Below are 22,956 nucleotides of genomic sequence, written 5' to 3' on the forward strand. Positions count from 1 at the left end.
GGAAAACATTGTAAGAGCTGCTGTAGTGAATTCCTACCCAGTATCTGCATATCAATTATTAATTATTTTCATTAAGGAAAACCAAGACATGCTATACTCACGTAGATGAAAGAAATCTGTAATGTTCTCTCTCTCCCCCTTTCTCTCCCCCTTCTGCCCCTCATATATTTTCATTTTGAGATTATCCTTTATCCATACATACTTGAATTAGGAAAATGTATGGATTTTATTAGCAATAAAACTTTAGGGGTTTTTTTCCACTACTGATTTTTCATAGATTTATGGATCCATAATCATTCACGTCACAGCCTGAGGGAGATGAGGCTGGAACGGGATAATAGCCCTTAAATCCCCTTCTCTAAGCACTCAGATCTTCCCTGTCAGCAAGATTAAAACGGTCAACAGCAGTCTTCATGTGTCTATATCCCACACGGAGCTTTCACAACAACTGGAGTGGTGGCTGGCAGGGAGAAAAACGCAAACCCGCTGCTGTGCATGATACTACTGAGATAAAGAGAGAAGAAAACAGGATTGTCAGCCTTTGTAGTGTTGGAAAGGACTGGTGTTAATTCCTTGACCAGGTGAATGCAAAGAAGGGAGAAGAGTAAGGAAAAATAGTATGTTCCAGTTTAACATGCAGCGACAGTTTCCTTTCCTAAAACATAAAGGCAGAGAGAGGGAAGCACCAAATGTCCTCCCACAGCCCGACACGGGAAAGGATAATGAAGGCAGGCACGTAGACAAGCAGAGCGGCATTTCTGCTACTGCTCGATTGAACTCCCAGCCCTTACTGCTCCTGGGACCTGAGGGGAATTACAACTATTATGTGGACGATGAAGATGAGGAAGAAGAAGAGAAAGAACAAGGAAAATGGCCAGGCGGAGACATATTTGAGGGCGAAAACAAGCTCTCATCATCTATTCCTTGCTCCCCTGCCCTTTTGTCTGGAGCGCCAGCCACAGCTTCCACTTCATCCATCCTGAACATCAATGTTGGTGGCCAAAGCTACCGCCTCACCTACCAGGCAGTGGCCATCTATCCCAAGACCCGCCTGGGACGCCTGGCTACCTCCACTGACCGTCGCTGCCAGCTGGGCCTGTGCGATGACTACGCTGCCCACGTAGATGAGTATTTCTTTGACCGGGACCCAGCCGTCTTCCAGCTGGTGTACAACTTCTATGCCTCGGGGGTGCTGCGGGTGCGGGACGAGCTGTGTCCTCGTAGCTTCCTGGAGGAGCTGAGTTACTGGGGTGTGCGGCTCAAATACACACCTCGCTGTTGCCGCATCTGCTTCGAGGAGCGCCGTGACGAGCTGAGCGAGCAGCTGAAGGTCCAGCGTGAGCTGCGCTCCCAGGCAGAGGGTCAGGAGAACGAACAGCTCTTCCACCATATGCGCTACTACGGTCCCCAGCGCTGGCGCCTCTGGAACCTCATGGAGAAGCCCTTCTCCTCTGTCACTGCCAAGGTGATGGCAGTGGCCTCCAGCTTCTTTGTGCTTATCTCCGTGGTGGCCCTGGCACTCAACACAGTGGACGAGATGCATCAGGTAGACCGGAAGAGCGGGGAGAGCCGGCCTGTCTTGGAGCACATTGAGACCCTGTGCATCGCATTCTTCACACTGGAGTACCTGCTGCGCTTGGTCTCTACCCCAGACCTGCGCCGCTTTGCCAGCAGCGCCCTCAATGCTGTAGACCTCATTGCCATCCTGCCCCTCTACCTGCAGCTGCTGCTCGAATGTTTTGCTGATGATGACCAGCCCCGAGGTCGGGGGTCTCAACATGAGCACGATATCGAGAAGGTGGGACGCGTGGGCAAGGTGGGACAAGTGCTTCGCATCATGCGCCTCATGCGCATCTTCCGCATCCTCAAGCTGGCCCGCCACTCCACAGGGCTGCGTGCCTTTGGCTTTACCTTGCGCCAGTGCTACCAGCAGGTGGGCTGCCTTTTGCTCTTCATTGCCATGGGCATCTTCGCCTTCTCTGCCATGGTCTACACCGTGGAGCATGATGTGTCCAGTACCAACTTCACCAGCATCCCGCATGCTTGGTGGTGGGCTGCCGTAAGTAAACACATCTCACCTTGCTGGGTAGCCAGAGACCCTCCCTCCCTTCCCCTCCCCTTCCTTGCTAGAGTCGCTGATAGTCTTGAAAACAGCAGGCTCAGATCAGTGAACATCTGCTCTGAATTCTGAGCTTACAGGACGTATGCACTCACTCACGCACACACACACATGCACTCATTCATCTCTCTTGTAAGCTTAAATCAAGGCTTAATCAGGCAGACAGTGTTGAAATTCCCATCTGACCAAATGCAGACAGCACTTGCACTTTTAAAGAAGTGGGCAAAGAGACAGGAAAGAAAAGCATTTCCCCGTTTAATCCCATTGCCAGTGTTGTGCAAAAAAAAAAAAAAAAAAAAAAAAAAAGCTTGCATCAGGCTAGCTGGTTGCAGGTGAACACAGGATTTTAATTCTTGTTCTTTTTGCAGATCTACTGTGATCCATCATACAACTGCAAGATGGTAAGACTATTAGCTATAGGCTGGTCACTCAAATTTGCAAAGCCAAAGCTCTCACAGAGGTTTGGTTGTTAAAAATGCATTAGGACCAACACAAGTTTTTTTACACAAGAGATTGTGTTCTGTTCCTTAGGTGGCACATGTAAAGCACACATCTGTGCACACAAAAAACATTGGTGGTTATTTATACCATGCCAGACTTGCAGAGGAATAAATACAAAAAAGAAGCAGAATGGCTCAAGGGGTTGATAAGGGGATAAACTGCCTTCTACATCTAGGTCACTGGTTTGAATCCCACATCAGTCAGTACTGAGAGCTGGTTAATGTCACCTTGAATCTTTTTTTGCAAGCTATACCAGAAAGAGTGTGATTTTAGCTCCATCCCAAACACTTGGAGTGAAGGTAACTGGCTGCCTTTCAGCTGAAAAGCCTCAGAAATGAAGAGAGAATGACCTCGTTTCTAGAGATTGCCACTGGGTTAGCGCTGTAAGGCATTTGGGCATGTCTCCTTGAGAGGTCTGAACTGTCACTGACCTGTACTATACTGTGTTATGTGAAGGGGTGTTTTTGAGGCAGCATTTTCCAGGCTGTTGGGTTCACATCTTTCAGGAGCATGAAGACTTAGCAGGGAACACAGAGGTGTGAGAGTTTAAAGTCCTCCACCTTGCTTAAATGCTTCCTGGCTTTGGCAACGTCCTGGCAGAACTGTTCCAGCATCCCAAGCTTGGAATTCAACTCTAAAAGGTTTGGGAAGCAGTTCAACTCCAGAATTGAATCGCATTAACACCCAAGGAAAGACATAGATTCACTTACAGAAGGGTAAGCAATACTTCCCAAACTATTGTGAGATCAAAATGGTAGTTATATCCTTCAAGGTGAGCTGTGGGGACAAAAGAAACACTTCTGGGTTTATCAAGGCTAGCAGACAATGTAGAGGGAGCTGCAGGCTGTAAGCAAATGCTTACCCGATAATCTTCATGTGCAAGTATGGCAGTTTCAAAATTATAATTTTTACAGTGTTTTGGTAGGGAAGGGGGTGGTTTTATCAAGGGCATTGGGGAGAGGGGGAAGTTGATCCCTGCCTGTGCTGCTGCCTGCAGCCCCTCAGAGCTGGAAAACAACAGCTCTGTTATGCTGCTGAAGATGTGTGTATCTATAGCAGCCTTTATCAAATCAGAGGGTAGCTAGATGTTGCAGGTGCTGACAGAAGGCAAAGGGCCCGTATCTTGGCTGTTCATAACTCTAAGGCTTGTTCCAGTCTGTCATCATGTACATGTCGTTTCACAGCATCTTATGGTGGGCTCCATAATCCATGTTTATGGAAGAGGCACAGGAGCACTTCTGACCCCCTGGGGCTGGCTACGTCCCAGTCGCTTCCCTGGGGAAGGAAGCCCATGCAAATGGTCTGGAAAGGAGTCAGAAGATCTGCTTATGCTGGTTGACCAGCATAGGCACTGGATGCACCAAGCTGTGTATGGGGCCCACAAGACAGCAACTGCAACCCATCCAAGGTCACTTCTCCTGGCCAGAATGCCTGGAAGCCCACAGCCTAGACTTTTGGTTCAGCAACAGCTGATGAGATGTGGTAGTTTCCCATACATATGTTCATAGTGATTCAGTGCATCGCAGAAAACCTGGCCCTACAGACAGATGTAGGCATTTATATATGTACATGCATACATACATGTGCTGAATATCTTTTAAGCTGGGGCACGGGAAGGAGGGAAAAATCAGAGCATAAAGGAAAGGGTTGTGTAACATCAACTTCACAGTGATATACATAGGTTATGAAAAAATTCGTGCTTCATACATTGCTAAAATAAGGACATTAGCCTTATATTTTGTTTTGTGAACATGCAGGATATATGCAAAATCTTTAGGGCTCATTTCTGCAAGCTGGTGACACCATGATAATTTAGATTCTCCTAAGAAACCTGTATGACTAGGATTACATGAAAAAGGCCTTTTTAGCTGATCAAGTGTCTCCAAAAGAGGAGCTGTAGCATGCACATTGCAATTCCAAGGCAAAAAACTCTTTTTAAAGCCTATTCATTCTTTAAGAGTGAAAATTAAGATATCCAGATCGCTCTAATTTCATTAAAATCCAGCAGCATTCGTGGTCTCTCACATGCAGGAGAAGTATCCCTCCCAAATGGCCACAGGTGATGTAGAAGACTATGCCAGTGGAACAGAAACTTACCACAGGATAATGGTTTTGTTCTGGCTGGTAGAGATAAACATCTTGCCTTCATCTCAGTATTTATTTTTGGAGATATTTATCCTGTATTATCATTCAAATCCAGTGACTTAATTTCCATTAAACCAAGTGACTAATCCTTTTTATTCCGCAGGAAGCACCAGGTGCATCCTACAAATGTGCTTACCCAGTGCTGTCTCATGTACCCTAATGCTTTCTTCATTTGAAATAACATTTTATTTAGCATGTTAGAGGATGACAGGCTGCCTGCTGCGACCTTCCAAAGACTTATTTCAGTGCTAGAGCCACAAGGGCATTACAGTGAAAGTCCTACTGCCTGTGGTTATTTCTGCCAAAGTTTTAGATTACTGTTTCACAGATACACACAATGTGTTGAGATACTGTGAAAAAAATAAAATAAAATTCATTGGCTGAAAAAGATCCCTTGTGCAGACTAGGAAGTGCCAGATGGCAAAAGTATGCAAGCTTTACCTGCCAGAGAAAAATGAATTATATTTACAAAATGTAAAAACTGTAAACAATCAAGATGTGTGGAAGTATACACATTAGGAGTTATTTTATGCTGAATGTTTGGCAGTACATCTTTCGTATGTAGCATCCCCATAAGCAAACATCCATGAAACAGAATTTTACAAAGATAAAATTGCAGTACTTGGTGTAGTCCTGGGTCCATATAACACACAGTTCCTTCGTATACCCATAGGCTAAAAAGAGAAAATGTTGATGGTGGAGAAGAAAAAAGTCTGTGAAATTACGTGGACAATGTGATGGCAAAATGTACAGATTCATATAAAGCGATATACTAAACACTATCACTCCCACAAAAAAACCCAACAAAACAAACAAACAAACAAAACCCCAAACATTTCAAACAACCCCCAAACCCTTCTTCAAAGGGGAATTCAGTAAAAAATTCCCATCTGTGTACCCGTCAGATAAAACAAGCTGGAATATTCCTTACTGAAGGCGCACGTACACCTTACTTTTGTAACCTCTGACATACAGCTGAGCAGGAAGATCAAACAATTTAGCACTATAAATACATACGTTGCGAGCATACACTGCAAGCAGAAACTTCCAGGCAACAGAGAAAAACCTTTGTTTTTTCTGCATCTCCTTGTATGTACGTAACCATTAAAGGGGATTTTATCTATCAATCAGCTTCAAAGTCCTGGGACACTTCTTCCTATAGTGCAAACATTATAAAAATACGTTTCACAGTTAGCTGAAGCTTTTCATGTGTTTTTCATTAGTTTGTAAAATATATATGACAAACAAAGGTAACACTCAAAACACAACCCTCAGAATAAGCCCCCAAATACTGGGTTTTATAAGCACACCGGATTTAGCCACAGGGCATCTGTTCCAAGTGACACGATGAGGGAGCAGGGCTGCAGTTATCACTGGATTTGCGCGGTCACGGAGCCATCTCTATCCGCTCACCGCAGCTGAGCAAACCCACCTTCTGGACAGGCTGGTGTGGAAATTGTTTGGAAATTCCATCTGCAGGACAAAGCTTTTAAAAATCCTCCTGAAAGCTGTCAAACTGCACTGTTGTCTTTCTTTACTGCATGAGAGGGATTTTATGTAATTAGGGATTTTTGCATAAAATGGTCAGTACAGGAAAAAAAGGCAGCAGAGAGCATTTCAGATTTACCATGCAAAGTGCAAAGATGCTAACTTTAAGATTGTCCCTGATCCCTGAATGTATCTGTTTGTTTGTTTCTTCTCAGCTAATAAGGTGAATGTTTGTTTGCCTGTAGGTCAGCATCTCTACAGTGGGGTATGGAGACATGTGTCCAGAAACCCACCTTGGCCGCCTGTTTGCTTTCCTCTGCATTGCTTTTGGAATAATCCTGAACGGCATGCCCATCTCCATTCTCTACAACAAATTCTCAGACTATTACAGCAAGCTGAAGGCCTACGAGTACACGGCTCTCAAGAAAGAAAGAGGGAAGGTGGACTTCACACGGAGAGCCATGAAGAAAATATCTGAATGCTGTGGAGAAAGTGCAACCCGCCCTTTATCGCAGCACTGATACAGTTTGTGCTTTGGATATTGGGAGGGAACAGAGAAGCCCAAGGAGAAAGAAGAAAAACAGATCAGCCAAGCTAACTGAAGATAAACTGAGAAGGCCAAAAGTAACAACAGTAGATAGTGAAACCTGTTTTGAAGGGAGTTGTTTTCAAAAGAAAAAAGGTTCAGCGTACAACAATTTTTTTTTTTTGGCTTTGCTAGGCTGTGAGCAGCATTTCAGCGCTCACCAACTATCTGGAATGACATTCTTCAGATTAACGATGCAGAAGCTCTGAATTAGACCCATGTGAAGATGTAACCCACTGCTACTGATTAGACCCACAATAAAGACACGCCATAATCAAACCAAAGAAAAACAAATTGTTGCCATTAAGAGTCAGCCACCTCACTGCTGCCAAGGCAGTCTCAAAAATTAAACAAATAGAATACCCAATATACTGACTGCACTGCTTTCAAAACTGGCAAAACAGCCTAGAGTGTTTACCTGAATATTAGCAGCATCTATATTCCTTAAGCTTTCAGCTTCTGTTTCCACTGTCAAGATAGCTGTGCTTCACTGTTTCAATCATATTTTTCAAAGGCAGCCCTACAAATGATTCCCATTTTCATACCTAGGCAAGCAACACACTGCTGTTAGTATTTCTCCACCCCACCCCCCCCAGTCATCTGTCATTATGCCAAGAACTAGTGAAGAAGTCTGGAGTCCGAGTTGATAAATGTCACTGATCCATTTTGAAAAATTTCCAAACCAAAACCTTCTTTAGGTATAGGATTAAGTGATAAACTAAATTTATTTTGCAGCATTTAATGTATCTACTTATTGAATTGTTAGAATAATAATAGGCCCGCTATGGGGCGTTAAGTGTTAAAGCAGCATTTAAAAAAATAATCAAATTAAACATGTAATGGATAATATCTCATAAAGACTTTTCATACAAAGGATCTTATCAGTACTTATCTGTAAAGAATTTTAAATATAATTTAAAGTAAAAATACTTTGTCTAGTACACACAGCAATTAAGGACACATTTCTGACACCTTAGCTCAGCCCTAGTAGTACCTTACTTCCTAAGACTACCGAGCCTTCCTGCACAGCTGGATGCATTTTCTCATGCATCGGAAACTCACCCCAAAACCTACACAACAAATAACAACAACAACAATTAAATGGAATCAGAGTTTCATGTATTGGCTCACAGCACATCAGGAGAGTTCTTTTTATGTAAAAGCAGCCATACCAATTTTGGAATAGTAACCTGAATAACAGATCTGAAAGAATAGTTATTTTATTGATACTCAGACACAAATAGTGTAAAAAAACAGGGTCACAAAAAGAAGCAGTGGTAACAGTCACTGATAGGACCCATGGCTGTTACTCAGCAGCACTCTTTTTGCAAAACATGAAGGCAGAGATGCATTTTAAAATTCTTGAACTCTCACGTTGTGTCTGTGCTGCCCTACTGAATGCAAATGGCTGCATTCAAATCTCAGAGCCACACTGAAGACAATGGTGTGAAGCTGACTCTTGGGACAGCTGAGGGTGAAAAAGTTCATTAATTTTGCCACATTGATGCAAATTGTGTCAAGCATAGGGACATTTCTTCTTTCAGTAGTGAGAAGGTAATTAGTAACCAACTTGCTCTTCTCATTCTCTACCTCCAGACAAATGTATCATAAGCCCATCTGTCATTTTGTTCTTTAGGAATGACAGTCAGCACATTGTGTGCTGATCAGTGCTGTTAAAAGCTACACCATGTCTTTAAGGCACAGCTGAGCCCTGCGAGTTGAACGTGATAGATGTTTGCTGTTCTGGACTGCACACAATGCAGCAGGCACAATCCTGGCACTCACTGAGAAGAATAGCTGCTTTACGTTGGCTCTACAGATGATAACGCATTTCCATGGCACTTCTGCACAGCAACAGGATGAGGAGCTTCCTGAAGACACAGGAAACCTCTCTTATAGACCCCCACTGCATTTCAGTGAGGTGGCATGTTATAAGCGTGCAAAAACACGACTGTGCTTTATTTTCAACATGTAGCTTAGGTTAGAACCACGAAAAGGACTTAAATGTTGGGATTACCCAACTTCCCAAGATACAGGACACCCTAAATTAATTTCCTTGTCTGAAAGAATCAGTACTTGCATATACCATGCAAATGGGATGCAGATGCCCAGCCTTGCACGGCATGTTCAGCAGCTTCTTGCCACCCAGAATGCCACCCACCTCAGCACCTACTCTGCTGAGGCTGGGCTTACTCATCCCCTCAGGCTTGACACAAATCACCAGTCTTGTTTTCCAACCCGCTTGCCTCACATGCAGGACCCATTCAAGTAGATGTTCTCCAAGACATGTAAGGGAATAGGCTTTCCACACAAAACAGGAGCAGGAGAAAAAGGACTGTTCTCTCCCTTAACCAGGAGCCAGAATTGAATGTTCTCCGCAAGCGCTTTCTTATCTGTCCAACAAGATTTTAATGCACAAGTCTCATAGTACCGCCCTAACTATTTAAATACAGCTTGGAGTGGGTCTCTCCCACCCCTTTAGCTGAAGCTGTTCCACTTTGCACCAAGTAAATAATGACCCACCAGGTGACAGTAAAAGAAAGCCAGTACAGCTTGGTGTTTGCAGCACTCGGTTGGGTGGAAAGGTGTGGGTCACAGGCCCTGCTTCAATAAAGAGCTATGAAAGTACCCTGACCAAGCAGCAAAATCTTCACAAACACTCACTCCCCTCTGGCTCAAGCGATTTTTGGTTGAAGGATTTAGTCTGGAAGGGCTCCAGAGTCAGTCCCTGCACACTGCAGCCACACGATGGCACAACTCTTACTGAGAGCACCCTACAGGCTAATGGCCATAAGCCAAAGCGCTTCCCAACATGGAGAAGACCAATTTTTGTCCCCTAAGGAGAAGGTGACATTGTAACCAGCACCACCAGGTCCCACCTGAGTGCTCTGAACAAGGCCATCACACCTTGGGCAGCTCAGCTTTCCTAGCAGCTGCCTCACTCTTCTTTCTCAGTGCACTTTGCCCCCTCATCCGTCCACCATCCAAGTCCCACCATCTCGCTGATGGAAGCTTTGGTACCTTTCTGAATCCTCTGTGTGCTGACTCAACACATAAATATGACAGTTTGGGAGCGCAGGGTTAGATTCTTGATTGATTTGTGACCTAGCTCAATTTAGAGAGCTCTGGCTAATGCTAGAGCTGACACAAGGTACGTGGTAGAAGTGTGCAGTCTGGAGGACAGACTGCTGGCAACTGCCACATGAAATATTAAGTGGAATACTACACAAAGTTGCTGGTTTTCTGTTTTGTAATACCCGGCTCACCTGCCTTGCGGCATGCAGTGGGTGAATGGGTTCTTAGCAGAGAGATGCATTTTCCAGCAAATTAGAAGTTAAGTGTTTGAGGGCTGGGATGCTCATTTTCTTCTCAGGATTACTTTATGCAGCTTTTTGCCTTGTGGCTTGACTAGTCTTATTTTAGGGGTGGCAAGCGTAAGTCAATAGGACTCAGTCAATAGGACTGTGCAACTCAATAGGAAAGAGTATGCCTAAAGTTGAGGTACGAGTATACCAGCCAGACATTGCCCCAGATGTCCAAAGCTCTGTCAGTACCAGCATTTTCTGCGGATAGCTATAAGCAAGGTCCTCCCACAAAGTCCTCTCCCGCTGAGAGAACGTGCCTAAGGCTCATACCATACAAAGAGGACTTCCAACCAGCTGAGAGGAAGGGAGGAGTTCCTATTTCCACAGAACACACTTCTGACAGCCTGCAGAAGGCTGTGCAAACCTGTATCAGCTGCTTTTGAAATAGGATGCAGCGCTTTTGCTATTTTTTCTTGTTGACACAATGTTCCTTCTGAGAAGGATTCTCAGCTAATGTATTCTGCCACATCTACTAGGACTTCTAGTGGCATCGTCACTGTTCCTAGATTACTCAAATGAAACAGGCAAACGGTACACACGATGACATCCAAAAATAATGCAGGAGAGCAGTGATTGCCTTGCTTGCTTGACTGCCACAGGGCTTCGACAATGGAAAGATTTCAAAATAACCACATCAAGGGAAAATATGCTTAATCACAACAAAGATGGGCAATACTATTAATGCTAAAGTAGACAGGCTTGGCTTATAAGATGCTAATTTGGCATAGCTAAGGTTTTGGGGAAACAGGGTGGAGGATTCTCAAACCACTGAGAAATTAGAAACGTCTCTGAATGTGGCCATGCTGAAGTCTTCTATTTTAACTAATTGCAGATATTAATGAGGCCCAGAGGGAGAAGTAAAATATGTTCTATCTAGCAAACACGTTGTCTCTGGTAGACAAAGAAACAGTTTTGCTGGATGGCCTAGCTTCATTTTAGGACAACTAAGTGTTGTTTCTTTCACTCATTTTAGGCCTAGGAACTATTGAAAAATAGAAGAACAAAAAAAAAGAAAGAAAAAAGAAAAAAAGAGAAAAGAGAAAAAAGAAAACTAAATAAATAGGGGTGGGGCTGGTAGAAATCTAGAGTCTGTCCCTGCATGAGACAGTGGAAAGAATTCCAATTAGAATGTGCTGTTCCACAAATCCTTGTCTTAGAAGAACATCACTTTTTCAACGCAATTCAGCAGCTGTTTGCTTTTCTCATTCAGAAAGATAGCATTTAAAGGGGTAGCTACAGTAAGCCACAGATTAATAGGCATCTGGTGTTATTCCCAGGCTTCTAAGGCAAATAGTAATATTCAGTCTTTAAATATGTATAATTTTAAAGATTATAAACTAGGTATACTTAAAAGTTTTTGGAGAAAAATAATGATTAGCAATAAGCCTAGGAAGGATAATTGTCTCCTTGCTTAAAAAATAGCTTCAACTGTTTAGAACGTTCTGGTTTTGTTACGTAAAAATATTTGATTCATGCTTATCTGCTATTTACAAAACCTTTATTAACTTCTTTATTCAGTAGTAGAGAAACTACATGGCGTTTGACTGTAATCCACCTCTTTATCTTGGATTGAAGAAGGGAAAGGCCAGAGGTACTAGCTTTTTATGTACTTAGGTAATTTAATGGAAATACGCTTAGAAAAATTAAAGCATTCTACAGGTAGCTCCTGAGATAGAGATTATACAGGTTTTTCAATAAAACTTGTGAGAGTCTAATTCTACTCTATAAAATGACTCCGTACTGTCATTCTGACTTCTGAAGCAGATTCCCTCCATTTACAGGCAGAAGCATTTCCCTCCTACTAACATCCAGATAAACAAGTACCATACTTAAAAGCCAGTCCTTTGCTACCACTAATAAATGTTCTTCAGGCCACCATGTCCTCATGCAACACAATTTCTTTTGCCCGTTCTGGGAGAGGAAATGGCCTGAAAAGCACTTCTACTACCAGCTGGCAAAGAGAAGGCAGAACCTGCCTTGGCTCCAGAGCTAATGTAGCTCTACATGGCTAAGACCGGCTAGCACTGCCACTGAAAGTGTCCCTCTGCACAGGAACCTTTCAACACCCACATAAGAACAGCCTTGCTCCGTAGGACACTTACACTTCTTTTTTTTTTTTTTTTTTTCCTTTTTCTTAACAAAAACTACATACGGAGGTGAAGGCATGGGCTGCAGATAAGCACAACAGCCCACCCGTAACAGAAAGGCTGGGGTCTTTGCGATCAAGCCCTGGCATAAGCCGCATCCGCGCTGACACCAAAGAGACTCCGTACTCCTCAAGCCTGCTCCAACCAAGTCTTGAGGATCAGGCTGGTCTGGCTTCCAAACACCTTAACAGACAAACATTTAATTAGAGTAAACAAATAGGGAGGAAAAAAATCCACACCCAAAACAAAACAAAAAAAAAAGCAAACAAAGAAACAAACAAACAAACAAAACCCAACCAAAACCAACAAGTTCCAGAAATTTGGGAGAATTCAGGAAATCACACACTGGTTGTGATAGCTCGTCCCGGTGTGATCGGGGCCGCAACGCCCCGTAAGAAAGGGGAAGGTAGCTGGGACTCCTTGGGGAAAGTACAGTCCCGTGCATGGAAAATTGTTCACTGCTGCCGCCCAGAGGTTACAGGCTGCCAGATTCCCCTTTTCCTTAAAAATACCTAGCGCCTGCCGCCTGGCCTGCTACGTTCGCCGGCTCTGCTGCACCTTCTTCAGGTACAGCGTGCCAAAAGCCTGGAGTCCTGTCAGCAAGAGCATTTACAATAGCGTACAATTTAATCTGTACTGCAAAATTCTGTATTATCATCCCTATGGAGTAGATGAATCGTCACTCTAATCTCGTTAGTTAGACTGGAGATGAATTTCCCCATTCCTTTTGTTTCTAAAAGACAGCTCAAATGCCTAAAGTGTTCCCCAAAAGCCAGTACAAAAAAAGAGAAGGGATTCTAGGCAACCTGGATGATGTCAGGATATGTTTAATACTCAGTCTGCATATTTCTGGAACAGTTTAAGCAAAGAAAAATATCCTCTTTAACACCAGAAAATTAGTCACGGAACATGAAAGTTCAACATAAAGTTACCTTAACTGTAGGTTGAATTAATTGTTTTAGATTAATAGGAAGTATTGTCCAGGCTTTTATTGACAGGATTTAACACGAGCAATCAAGACACAGGCCTCAACCAATTGTCGTTCCACTTTGAGGTATGGTAGGCTTAAAATAATGCCCATTTTCTGGGAGTATTTTTCCAATGCAGTACAAAGAATGTTCCTCTAAATCTCCATGCACTGAAGAGAGAACGGTGCGATTTTATACAGAAATTTGAAATTCAAGTTTGGTGACGCAGGTCAGCCAACCCAAAACGTTGATCCCCTGCAAAAGGAAGGTCTGCTCCTGGCTAAGGACTTTGCGGTGCCTTACCATGCAACACTGCTGCTTAGCTCGTGCTCCAGTGTTCAAGCAGGTTCCCCTTTGTTCAGTGAATCCTATCAGCTCACTAATAGAAATTAATTCAACACCGCCACACACAAATCTCCAACTGGTTCGTGAACTGAATCAGCTTAATGAATAGCCTGACAAATGCCAGAAACGCCGTAAGGCGAGGGATGCAGCATCTTCTGCTCAGAGGCAGAAGGAAAAACACCACTGACTCATCTTGCAGCGGGCAAGCTGCTGGATTCGCAATCACATTTATTAGATCAACTGCTGGGCTGGAGGAGAGAGAAAGACACACAAGGTTTAAAGCACACTGCTCCTGCTTTACCTCTTTCCACATGCCTCCACTACCCTTGCACAGCTCTAACACCACTATTACAGTTGCATCCTCTCAGTGCAATTTGCTCTGGTGTTGCTTTTCAAAGGCACCTTTCCTGCTGCAAAAAAGCTCTTTTCCCCCAATGCCTTCCCCTTCAGAGGTCTGCAAATACCTGCTTGCTTGCAGCTTTAGTTTATTGGTATGGCATGGGAGACCACTTCCTTGTATGCCTGCCTTCTCCCTGTTTCTCTCTGCACAGACTGCCACCTCCGCTCTTTATTCAAATCCTACCACAAAATTAACCTTCTGAACGAATGCGGTCCACTCTCTGTGATACTGCTCAACATTACCAATGCAGATTCACTACGTTAGTGCGTTATCCTAAGGCACTTCGCATACCTGTCTGAAAACAAACTTTCATGTACAAGTATGGTTTCTGTTCATGTTCAGGCAGCATCCTGAGTAAAACAGTGGTCAGTCCAAAGCTTACACCACACTTTCCCTTTGCAAAGGTAAAATGCTTTGGGCTTCAGTCTCTATGATGATATTTCTACTATCGTTAAAAAAATAATATAAAAGTAAGCTTGCTTTAATGAAACTTACATTGCTTATCTTGTTTTGTTTCAAAAAAACCACCCCACTTAGATGGGAAACCAGTTAAAAACAACAGCTTCCCAGGCAACGTGACACAATGCCAGTTCCTTGTTAGGAAGCAAGGCGTACACACTGCAGCGACTGCAGTCTGAGCAGCATCACACTGCCTGAGAGCAGAGCACACAAGCATGAATTTTCCACCTTAGTGCACCATACCAAGATTAAAGGACCAAGCACAAACAGCAGCAGACACTCGAAGTGCACCTGAAAGCAGAAGACAACAGGCGATGCGAGATGCGCTGTTAGGGTGCTTATTCCATTTGCACTGTCAGTAACCCTCGTCACCTCAAGGGCTGGTTCCAAGGTGCACTTTGTAACAACCAAGCAGCAAACTAATGAGGTGCGAAGCTGAGTCACCATCTGTGAAAGCAAAGGTCCTCCAACTTGGGCATGATGCTGTGTAAAACAGGAAATACAACATGTGTTTGGCATCTGTCATTGATGAGGACATTTTAAAGGGAGATCACCGGAGCTGCAGGGAGGCTGGTGGGCAGCATTGATTCTGGAAGGCAGACCCCATAGCTCTCTCGTGCCCAGGCCTTGGCTAATAAAAATACCTGGAAATTTGACACATAAAATTGCAAGTTCAACTGTTGTTAATTCTTTTGAAGAGAAATCATTCAGACGTATCTCAAATATGTCTTTGGTACTGCCTGTTCTTTTCACCGACCACTGTCAAAAGACTTGGAATTTGAAACAGCTTCTAAATATTTTATCTCTTCAGACAGAGAAAAAAAAAAAAAACAGAAAAAAAATGCTGAAGTGGAAAAACTGGTGGCACCAATTTGCACAACAACCTGTGAATGCATTTCAACCATAAGGATTATTTTGACCACCATGAAAACTGGTGCTATCCCCACACTGTGAGGATGACTCAATAGCAGGTGTTGTGACACCCGATCTTCCTCTCACTCCCCACTCACTGGGAGCAGAAACTTTAGCCAATGCAACACATTGAACCAATTCTCATATTCCCTTATTACTTTTTCCCACCAAACATGTTTTATCAGGAGTGCCTATAAATCAGTACATCTTTAAAACAAAAAGCCCCGTTTTGGTGGTTTTTTTTTTTTTTTTTTTGGCCCCGCAAGTATCTTGTTTGCATCTATTTTACAAACAGAAAAACCTTCTGATGACTTCTTAGCTCAATACTTCTAGCACCTGTTCATATCCACCCAGAGCTCCTACCAGCTCCCTCCCATGTGCTTTTTGAGACTGTCCCACTACTCTAATAAAAGATGTAATCCGCGTAGACACACTCCAGTTAGTTAGTACAGACTAACAAGCTACAGAAACGACAGGCAGAAGCAGCTGCGGGGAAGACAGGGCAAATTAGAAAATCTGTAAGACTTTTATGCTTTGTAAAGCCTGAGTGTACTTGTAAGACACCTTCTAATTGGAAGAGCATAAAGACACAACAATTAAAACCACCTTCCATGACAGCAGATGACAAGATGACTAAACACACTTCAACTAGTATGGCCCCCAAAAAAACCTTTAAATACATGACTATTGCAAGAGAAAATCACAAAGATACATAATGTTAAATCAGACAGATGTAAAGAATTACTGCTGATAACTGAGTTTACCTGGCACATTTTCCAGCTTTCCAGTCACCAGTGGCTTTTCCTTCCCTCAGTCCCGCCCTCTAGTACAGCTCGTAAATGATACTTGCTACTTTGGATGTTACAGCAAAGTGGGTTAGAGCCTTTGCATACACTTAAAAGAAAAAATCATGTCAAGGAAAGCTTGCACTGCTGAAATTTGCAGTTACAGAGATCAGAGGTGAGAAACACAGTGCGACAGATTCCTATTTCTTAAATAGCAATCCTTCCCGGTAATGGCTGTTTCTCTTTACTAGATGGTTAGCACAATGTATCTACCGTTAACAGACCATGAAAAAGGTTACCTATCCTAGGAGTCCAGGGTCTCAAAGCAAGACACAGAAAACAAAATAAGCAGCTTTAAGCAACAACAAAAAATTGTTAACAGTGAAAGAAAGTGCCACTTACAGAATGAAGCATGTAAGGGAGCAGCTCGATACAAGAGCTTTAAACCCCAAGCAGAAAACAGGAGAAAAATGCGGGAAGACTAATACGGTTAGAGTAAATGAACTTTTGCTTTTTCACAAAGCTGTGAGGAATGCTGTGCACTAGTCAGGCAAAAGGTATGGGTTTTGACAGCAATTTGAACTTGATAATGCAAACTTTCTAATGGACACTACAAAATTCTTCCAAGAAGTCAGAAGGAAAGGTGTCCTGATGAATGCAGTGAACACTTTTTAAAGATGTAAAAAACAACACACCCCCTACTTTTAACATTTTTAGTTTTTTTAGACATACCACAGGAACAGTGAGAATATTTATGTAGAAACCCTTAAGTACAAAGTGGTGTGCATACATGGATATGGCCGTGTGTCCATTCTGATAAGTCTACAACCCATCTGGACAAGAGATGGACAGGAGTAAGAAAGAAAATCTCACAACTTATGGGACACAGTCTGCCTGCAATATGTATTATTGAACCAAACCATCCCCTCTTTTTTTCCAGCTACTTCAATCATTTTGAATTTTCTGCTCACCCCACTTTGTCCTCGGTTCTGTGCTTAGAAACAGACTCAGAGTCACTGTGTACATTTTCTGCTTTTGAAGAAAAGGTAAGTTAGTGGAGAGTCAGTGGAAAAGCAAAACACTGCTTGTTCTTGGTAGCTTCTGCTGTCAGCAGCAAAAGGGAAAGCCAGTCCTTTTGTACCTTAAACCAAGAGGTCTTAAGTTGCAATAGTATCCATCTGTACACCCCCATTTCCAATGCAGGGTATACGCTATTAGGGAATGGGAATTGGGAAATACGCTATTAGGGAATGGGAATTGGGAAATACACTATTAGACACTAATATACACCATTAGCAAGGTAATGGATCCTCTACCATCTAAGAACCAAAAATAAAATAATCATCACCAACTTTTCTATCCTAGACTGTCCTGTCATTCAGAATGATTAAACACTGGCTGTTCACCCTCCAACTTCTGCTATGTAAAGTGAGAGAGGTGTTGCCTCTGGATGGCAAAGGGGACAGTCACTTCACCTCTGGACAACGGCTTTAAAACCAGTGCCTCAGAATTCCTGAAACAGCTTCTGTTCTGAGTGAGCGGCACAGACACAGTCGCTTGCTGCACAGGCACTTCCACTGTCTTCTTGGCAATGAAAAAAACCATACTGCTAGCTATATTAAGGTGCTGGCAATAATTTGAGCAGTTTGGATATCTACAGTAGGCAGAAGTCCTTGCCAAGTACATTTCAAACAAAAGGACATGCTGAAAAAAAAAAAAAATACTTTTGCTTCAGAGTCTTTCAAACAATTTCTCTCTCAGCCTTCACAGTCACAGAGACACCCACAGCAGACCGGGGCGGCAATGGCACTGCATCCAACCAGCCTCTTCAGTTGGAAAAATGAGTCCACTCTGTGAGGTACCTGGAGCCACTGTAACAGTCTTTAGTACCCCCCATAACCTCCTTTTCCTCTCCTTCTATTGGGCTATTTCAGAATTTGGTTTCAACTGACCTTAAAGACATACCTTGGCAGTAAAATTTATATTCTATCCCTGGTAGAAAAATAGTGGCCTTTTTAGCATAACCTTAACTGATGTCTACTAAATCAAGAGCGGCGTTTCACAAATGGTGGTAAGGAATATAGTCAGTCACTCCAAATTACTACACATAATTTAAAATAAATAATACAGACAGTCTCAAAAATGCAAATAAGCAGACATTCTTCCATAGATTTTTGCTATTCAGTTTATTAATATCTATCTTTAGCTATGACTTACTTTCACTGCCCCCTTTAATTTTCTTGATTGGAAGTATGTCTGTGCCAGATTCTAAGCATTCGTTTATTCCCCTCAATAACCTGAAAATTGAGAAGGCCTGTATCAGATTTTTTTTTCCCCCACTGTTTTACTCTACCACTAATTATTCAGTCACAAATCTGTTGCATATTTTGTTTAGGTTGGGGGTTTTGGCAGTAACTGAGAATTCTTTAGAAACAGTTCATTACAGTTTAAATTCATTATCTGTTGCTAATTAAAATGATCTGTTTTATTGTCACAAAAGAAAATCCTGTTACAGAAACTAATCAGCTGCAACCTTCAGTAACAGAGAGGATGTGTTTACAAGCATGAACACTTAATGCCAATGCCAGTCAGGTCTAATTGGGATTAACCTTTAAGTATTTACTACTCCTCACAAGCCTAGGTGGAATTAGAGGGAAGCGCAGTCAGCAAAATATCAGTAAATCAACAAACAGAAACAAAGAATGTTAGAAACACTTCTCCCAACTAGAACATTCACGTACTGCCTAAATTAACTGAAGTAAATTATGAATTACAATTGGGTTTATGATTTTTTTTTTTAAATTTGCCTATTCAGCTATCTTTTCTTTTTTTTTATACTAAAAATATTCCCCCCCAACAGGACCAGTGAGAAGCAAGAGATTACTTATTAAGATGAAACAAGATATTTCATTACTTTGGATAAATTATTTATACTTACACAATGTACTGAAACGTACTGAAAATGCAGTGGCCAGTAGATCTAGGGAGGTGATTCTGCCCCTCTACTTTGCTCTGGTGAGACCCCACTTGGAGTACTGCGTCCAGCTCTGAAGTCCTCACCACAAGGACACGGACCTGTTGGAGCAGGTCCAGTGGAAGGCCACAAAGATGCTCAGAGGGTGGGAGCACCTCTGCTATGAGGACAGGCTGAGAGATTTGGGTTTGTTCAGCCTGGAGAAGAGAAGGCTCCAAGGAGACCTCATAGCAGCCTCCCAGTACCTAAAGGGGGCCTACAGGAGAGATGCGGAGGGACTCTTTTATCAGGGAGTGTAGTGATAGGATGAGGGGTAATGGCTTCAAACTGAAGGAGGGTAGATTTAGATTGGATATCAGGAAAAAATTCTTCACTGTAAGGGTAGTGAGGCAGGGGCACAGGTTGCCCAGGGAAGCTGTGGATGCCCCTTCCCTGGAAGTGTTCAAGGCCAGGCTGGATGGGGCTTTGAGCAGCCTGGTCTAGTGGGAGGTGTCCCTGCCCAGGACAGGGGGCTTGGATCTAGATGATCTTTAAGGTCCCTTCCAACCCGAATCATTCTGTAATTCTGCGAACAGTTCTAGCAGCTGTATACATACAGATGCCCTCTGGAGAACCAGAGTATTTTACCTCATGCTACGCATGCAAGTCTCAGTCTCAACCTGGGTAATCTCATTTTCATGGGTGCTGAACACTGCGGTTCCCGATGGACTTTGGAGTAGTTGTGGATCATGATGACCTCTGACAATAAAGTCGGTAATTTAGGAGATTGATTTGAAGTACGTAAAATGCAGAAACTTAAACCCGTTTACGTAATCGCTGGCAACTTCCTATTAGTTGCATTGTATTTCATGTTGAGGAAGCTGCATCTTAGGAGAAATAATGGCTAACTATCTGCTATTAAAACTAGAGCCACCTCCTATTAGGCTAAGCAACACTAAAAGAGTAACTCCTACCATTCGAGATCTAATTAATTTGATCTTCTGCTTGGATCAGTCTATCAGCATGGCATTGAACACCACCTGGGTGAGCCCCACCAGGAAAGTTTTAGCTGTTGTTTTTTTTCTTTGCTTAGAACATAAAATGTTGGCTTGATTTTTCTAGATCAAAATAGGGTACAGTACAAATCAATAGGACACTTATTTGATACCATGCAGAAATAAATTCATTCCTCCCCTATTAAAATGAAGCCACCAAAAAAAAAAAAAACCAACTCCAGATCCAATTCTTCTGGTTTATTAGGGCTCAAAGTCTATACTTTTCAGAAGACTTAAGAAAAACAAAACCAAACTGTGGCCCATTGAAAGAGCTGTCTCTCCTTCAGGACCTTCTTCAGAAAAAAAAAGATAAAAAATTTAGACATTATTTTCATTCTATTCTTGTTAGTTCCTGAAGGATGAGAGCCTCCATCACTCCTTCACAGGGTAAGAACAGGACTTGAGTTGTTTTTCTGCTTTGTTTTTTTGAGGAAACCAGGAGGGAAGGGGATTAAGAACAAGTGTATTTGCCCAATATATAAGAATAGCTCCAGAACAGATGCTTCTGTTTCTATGGTAACTATGACAACATACATACAAATTTTAACACGACGTAAATCATTTTTGTGCAAGTTATCAGGAAAGATTTAACTTCTTGATTACACGTTCAGAAGCTTCCAATAGCTCTTAAATCTTCTTGATATTTCAGTTTCCGAGAACAACCATTTACTGCACAGAACAGAATAAGTACAACAGAAAAGTTGTTTTAGAAATTATTTAATTTACAAATGCATACACTGCTTCTTAAAACAACGACGGTGTAAAATCTTACCAACTCTCAGTTGGCTGCATTGATGTAAATTCTCTTTTTAGCTTCATTTACACTAGGAAGTCAATTTCTCCAGTAATGCTTCTACTCCTTTTACATTTTTATTCTGCTTCAACTTTGGGACAAGCTTTTTCAGTCCTTTTTTGACTGTATTTGCTACTTTTTGATCAGCACTCCGGAGAAGGCTACAAGAAACGGGAAAAAAAACAAGGATGTCAGAAGTCAGCAAGTAGGTCATAGGAAAAGAAGCCCAGGTCTCCTCCACCCACTCCGGTGCCACGGATGCTGCTGAGTGCCCCCAAAGCCATCCCTTCTCCCAGCTGAACTGGCCCCGATCCCACAGCATGTCCTCCCAGGTCACAGGATCCAGCCCATGACTATGTTGGTCACCCTCCATTAAACGCGCTCCAGTTACTGATACCTTTCTTGTAATAGGGGTCCTAAAACTGGATGCAGTGAAGTACATCTAAGACACGTCAAGTACTTTCACTATTGTACTTCTGTGCTTTGTTTAGCACAGGACTACAGAGCCTTACCAGTTCTGTTATTTTTTAGGTAATACTTTTGGAAAATAAGACAGCTTTCCCAGATACCTTTCCTTCCCCAGCAACACGGAAATTCATCGTAAGCTGTAAAACGCTGTTAGGAAAGAAAAAGCTTCTGCACTGTCCAGATCAACCCAGGCAGTGATTGTCCTTCTCCCCTTCCTTCAGGTAGTAGTAAAATGTTCTTGGATTATAACATAAAAGCAGTAGAGGTAATGGCACACCTAATTTCCTACTTCAAAATGATGAGTGAAGACTGCCAAAAAAACTTAATGTCTTCAACAGTCAATGTGTGCAATCCAGAACAGAATTATAGGTTGCACTGGCATACAAATAAACTAAGACTGGAAGCAAACTATAACACCCATGTACTTGGTACCAAGCGGGCTGCATGATACTATAAGTCTAGGATTCTTCCAAAAGGCTCCCAAATTTACAGCTACCTAAAGGCTGTTTCTTGCCTACTTTTTAAACAAGGATTAGACATAGCAACCTGAACTGAGTAAGGCAGAAAAGGGATTAGTGTAACTTAAGGTGAGATTTAAATTTTGTCTCCTTAGGACTCCAAACGCTGTGCAGGATGGCAAACCTATAGGCAGTAAAGCATGGGATGTCCATCTGACAACAACACTATTTTCAGCTACTTTTTTCCTAGATTTCTATGACTATGACTAACTTATTTCTAGCAGCAACTTTGTTACACTTTTAGCTGTGACAGCACTATTTAATCAAGAGGCCTTCTTTAAAACTGAATTAACAAAGGTGAGGAATGATACTTTTTCAGCTTTTCTGAGAGTTATGTACCGCTGAAAACAGCAGGAAAGTCAAGAGTACTGACAATGGATGTGTTGAACACATTGGTGTTTAACATGTAGAGATTCACACATTTCACCACCAGGGACAAAAGAGCATACAAAGTAGCAAGCCACTCTGGAACGCATTTTATTTATTTCTCTAAGTGAATTTCATCTGCCAACAGCTATACATGTGAAACTGCTTTCAGATTCTTGGTATCCACAGATATTTCAAGACACTGTACTTTTAATACAGAACGTCTGATAATACAGCCAAACGACCAACTTAGGTTTGGGACTGGGTTTTTTTAATTATTGCTCTGGAAGTTCTTCTAAGATCTGGTAAGCAGGCACCTAGGTATTTTGCGGATATAAAACATAACTTTTACAGGTTACAGAAATGACATATGGAAATCAGAAGGTCATTTGGTGAAGTATATTTTTACCCATTTTCTACTCTGATGTAACACATCATTGATAATTTAAAAAGAATACTGTGGAGGAGTCAGATGTAGAAACGTAAATAGAACAGCATGCATGACGTTCAAGTACTTACAACGCTTTATTTACACTAAGCTGTATTGTAATGTCTGCAAAGAGCCCTCCCATTACCTTAGGAA

At 42.3% G+C, this 22,956-nt stretch overlaps 2 protein-coding genes across 3 annotated transcripts in view; one reads left to right on the top strand and one right to left on the bottom strand.

Moving 5' to 3' along the window:
- Nucleotides 1-619: 619 nt before the first annotated feature.
- Nucleotides 620-6,774, top strand: KCNV2 (potassium voltage-gated channel modifier subfamily V member 2). The gene is made up of 2 exons (XM_074568863.1): nt 620-2,059; nt 6,499-6,774. The coding sequence occupies exons 1-2, from the start codon at nt 620-622 to the stop codon at nt 6,772-6,774; spliced, it is 1,716 nt and encodes a 571-aa protein (XP_074424964.1).
- A 13,631-nt stretch (nt 6,775-20,405) lies between these two features.
- The window catches only part of PUM3 (pumilio RNA binding family member 3), a 29,114-nt gene continuing 26,563 nt past the window's right edge, over nt 20,406-22,956 (bottom strand). For both annotated transcript variants that reach the window (XM_074569623.1, XM_074569624.1), the window contains exons 18-19: nt 21,001-21,182; nt 20,406-20,897 (exon numbers count right to left, since the gene is read on the bottom strand). In XM_074569623.1, the coding sequence (XP_074425724.1) occupies nt 21,053-21,182 (130 nt within the window). In that variant the 3' untranslated portion in view covers nt 20,406-20,897; nt 21,001-21,052. The remainder of the gene's footprint in view (nt 20,898-21,000; nt 21,183-22,956) is intronic.

The sequence above is a fragment of the Larus michahellis genome, chromosome Z (assembly GCF_964199755.1).
Source record: "Larus michahellis chromosome Z, bLarMic1.1, whole genome shotgun sequence".
Taxonomy (NCBI): domain Eukaryota; kingdom Metazoa; phylum Chordata; class Aves; order Charadriiformes; family Laridae; genus Larus; species Larus michahellis.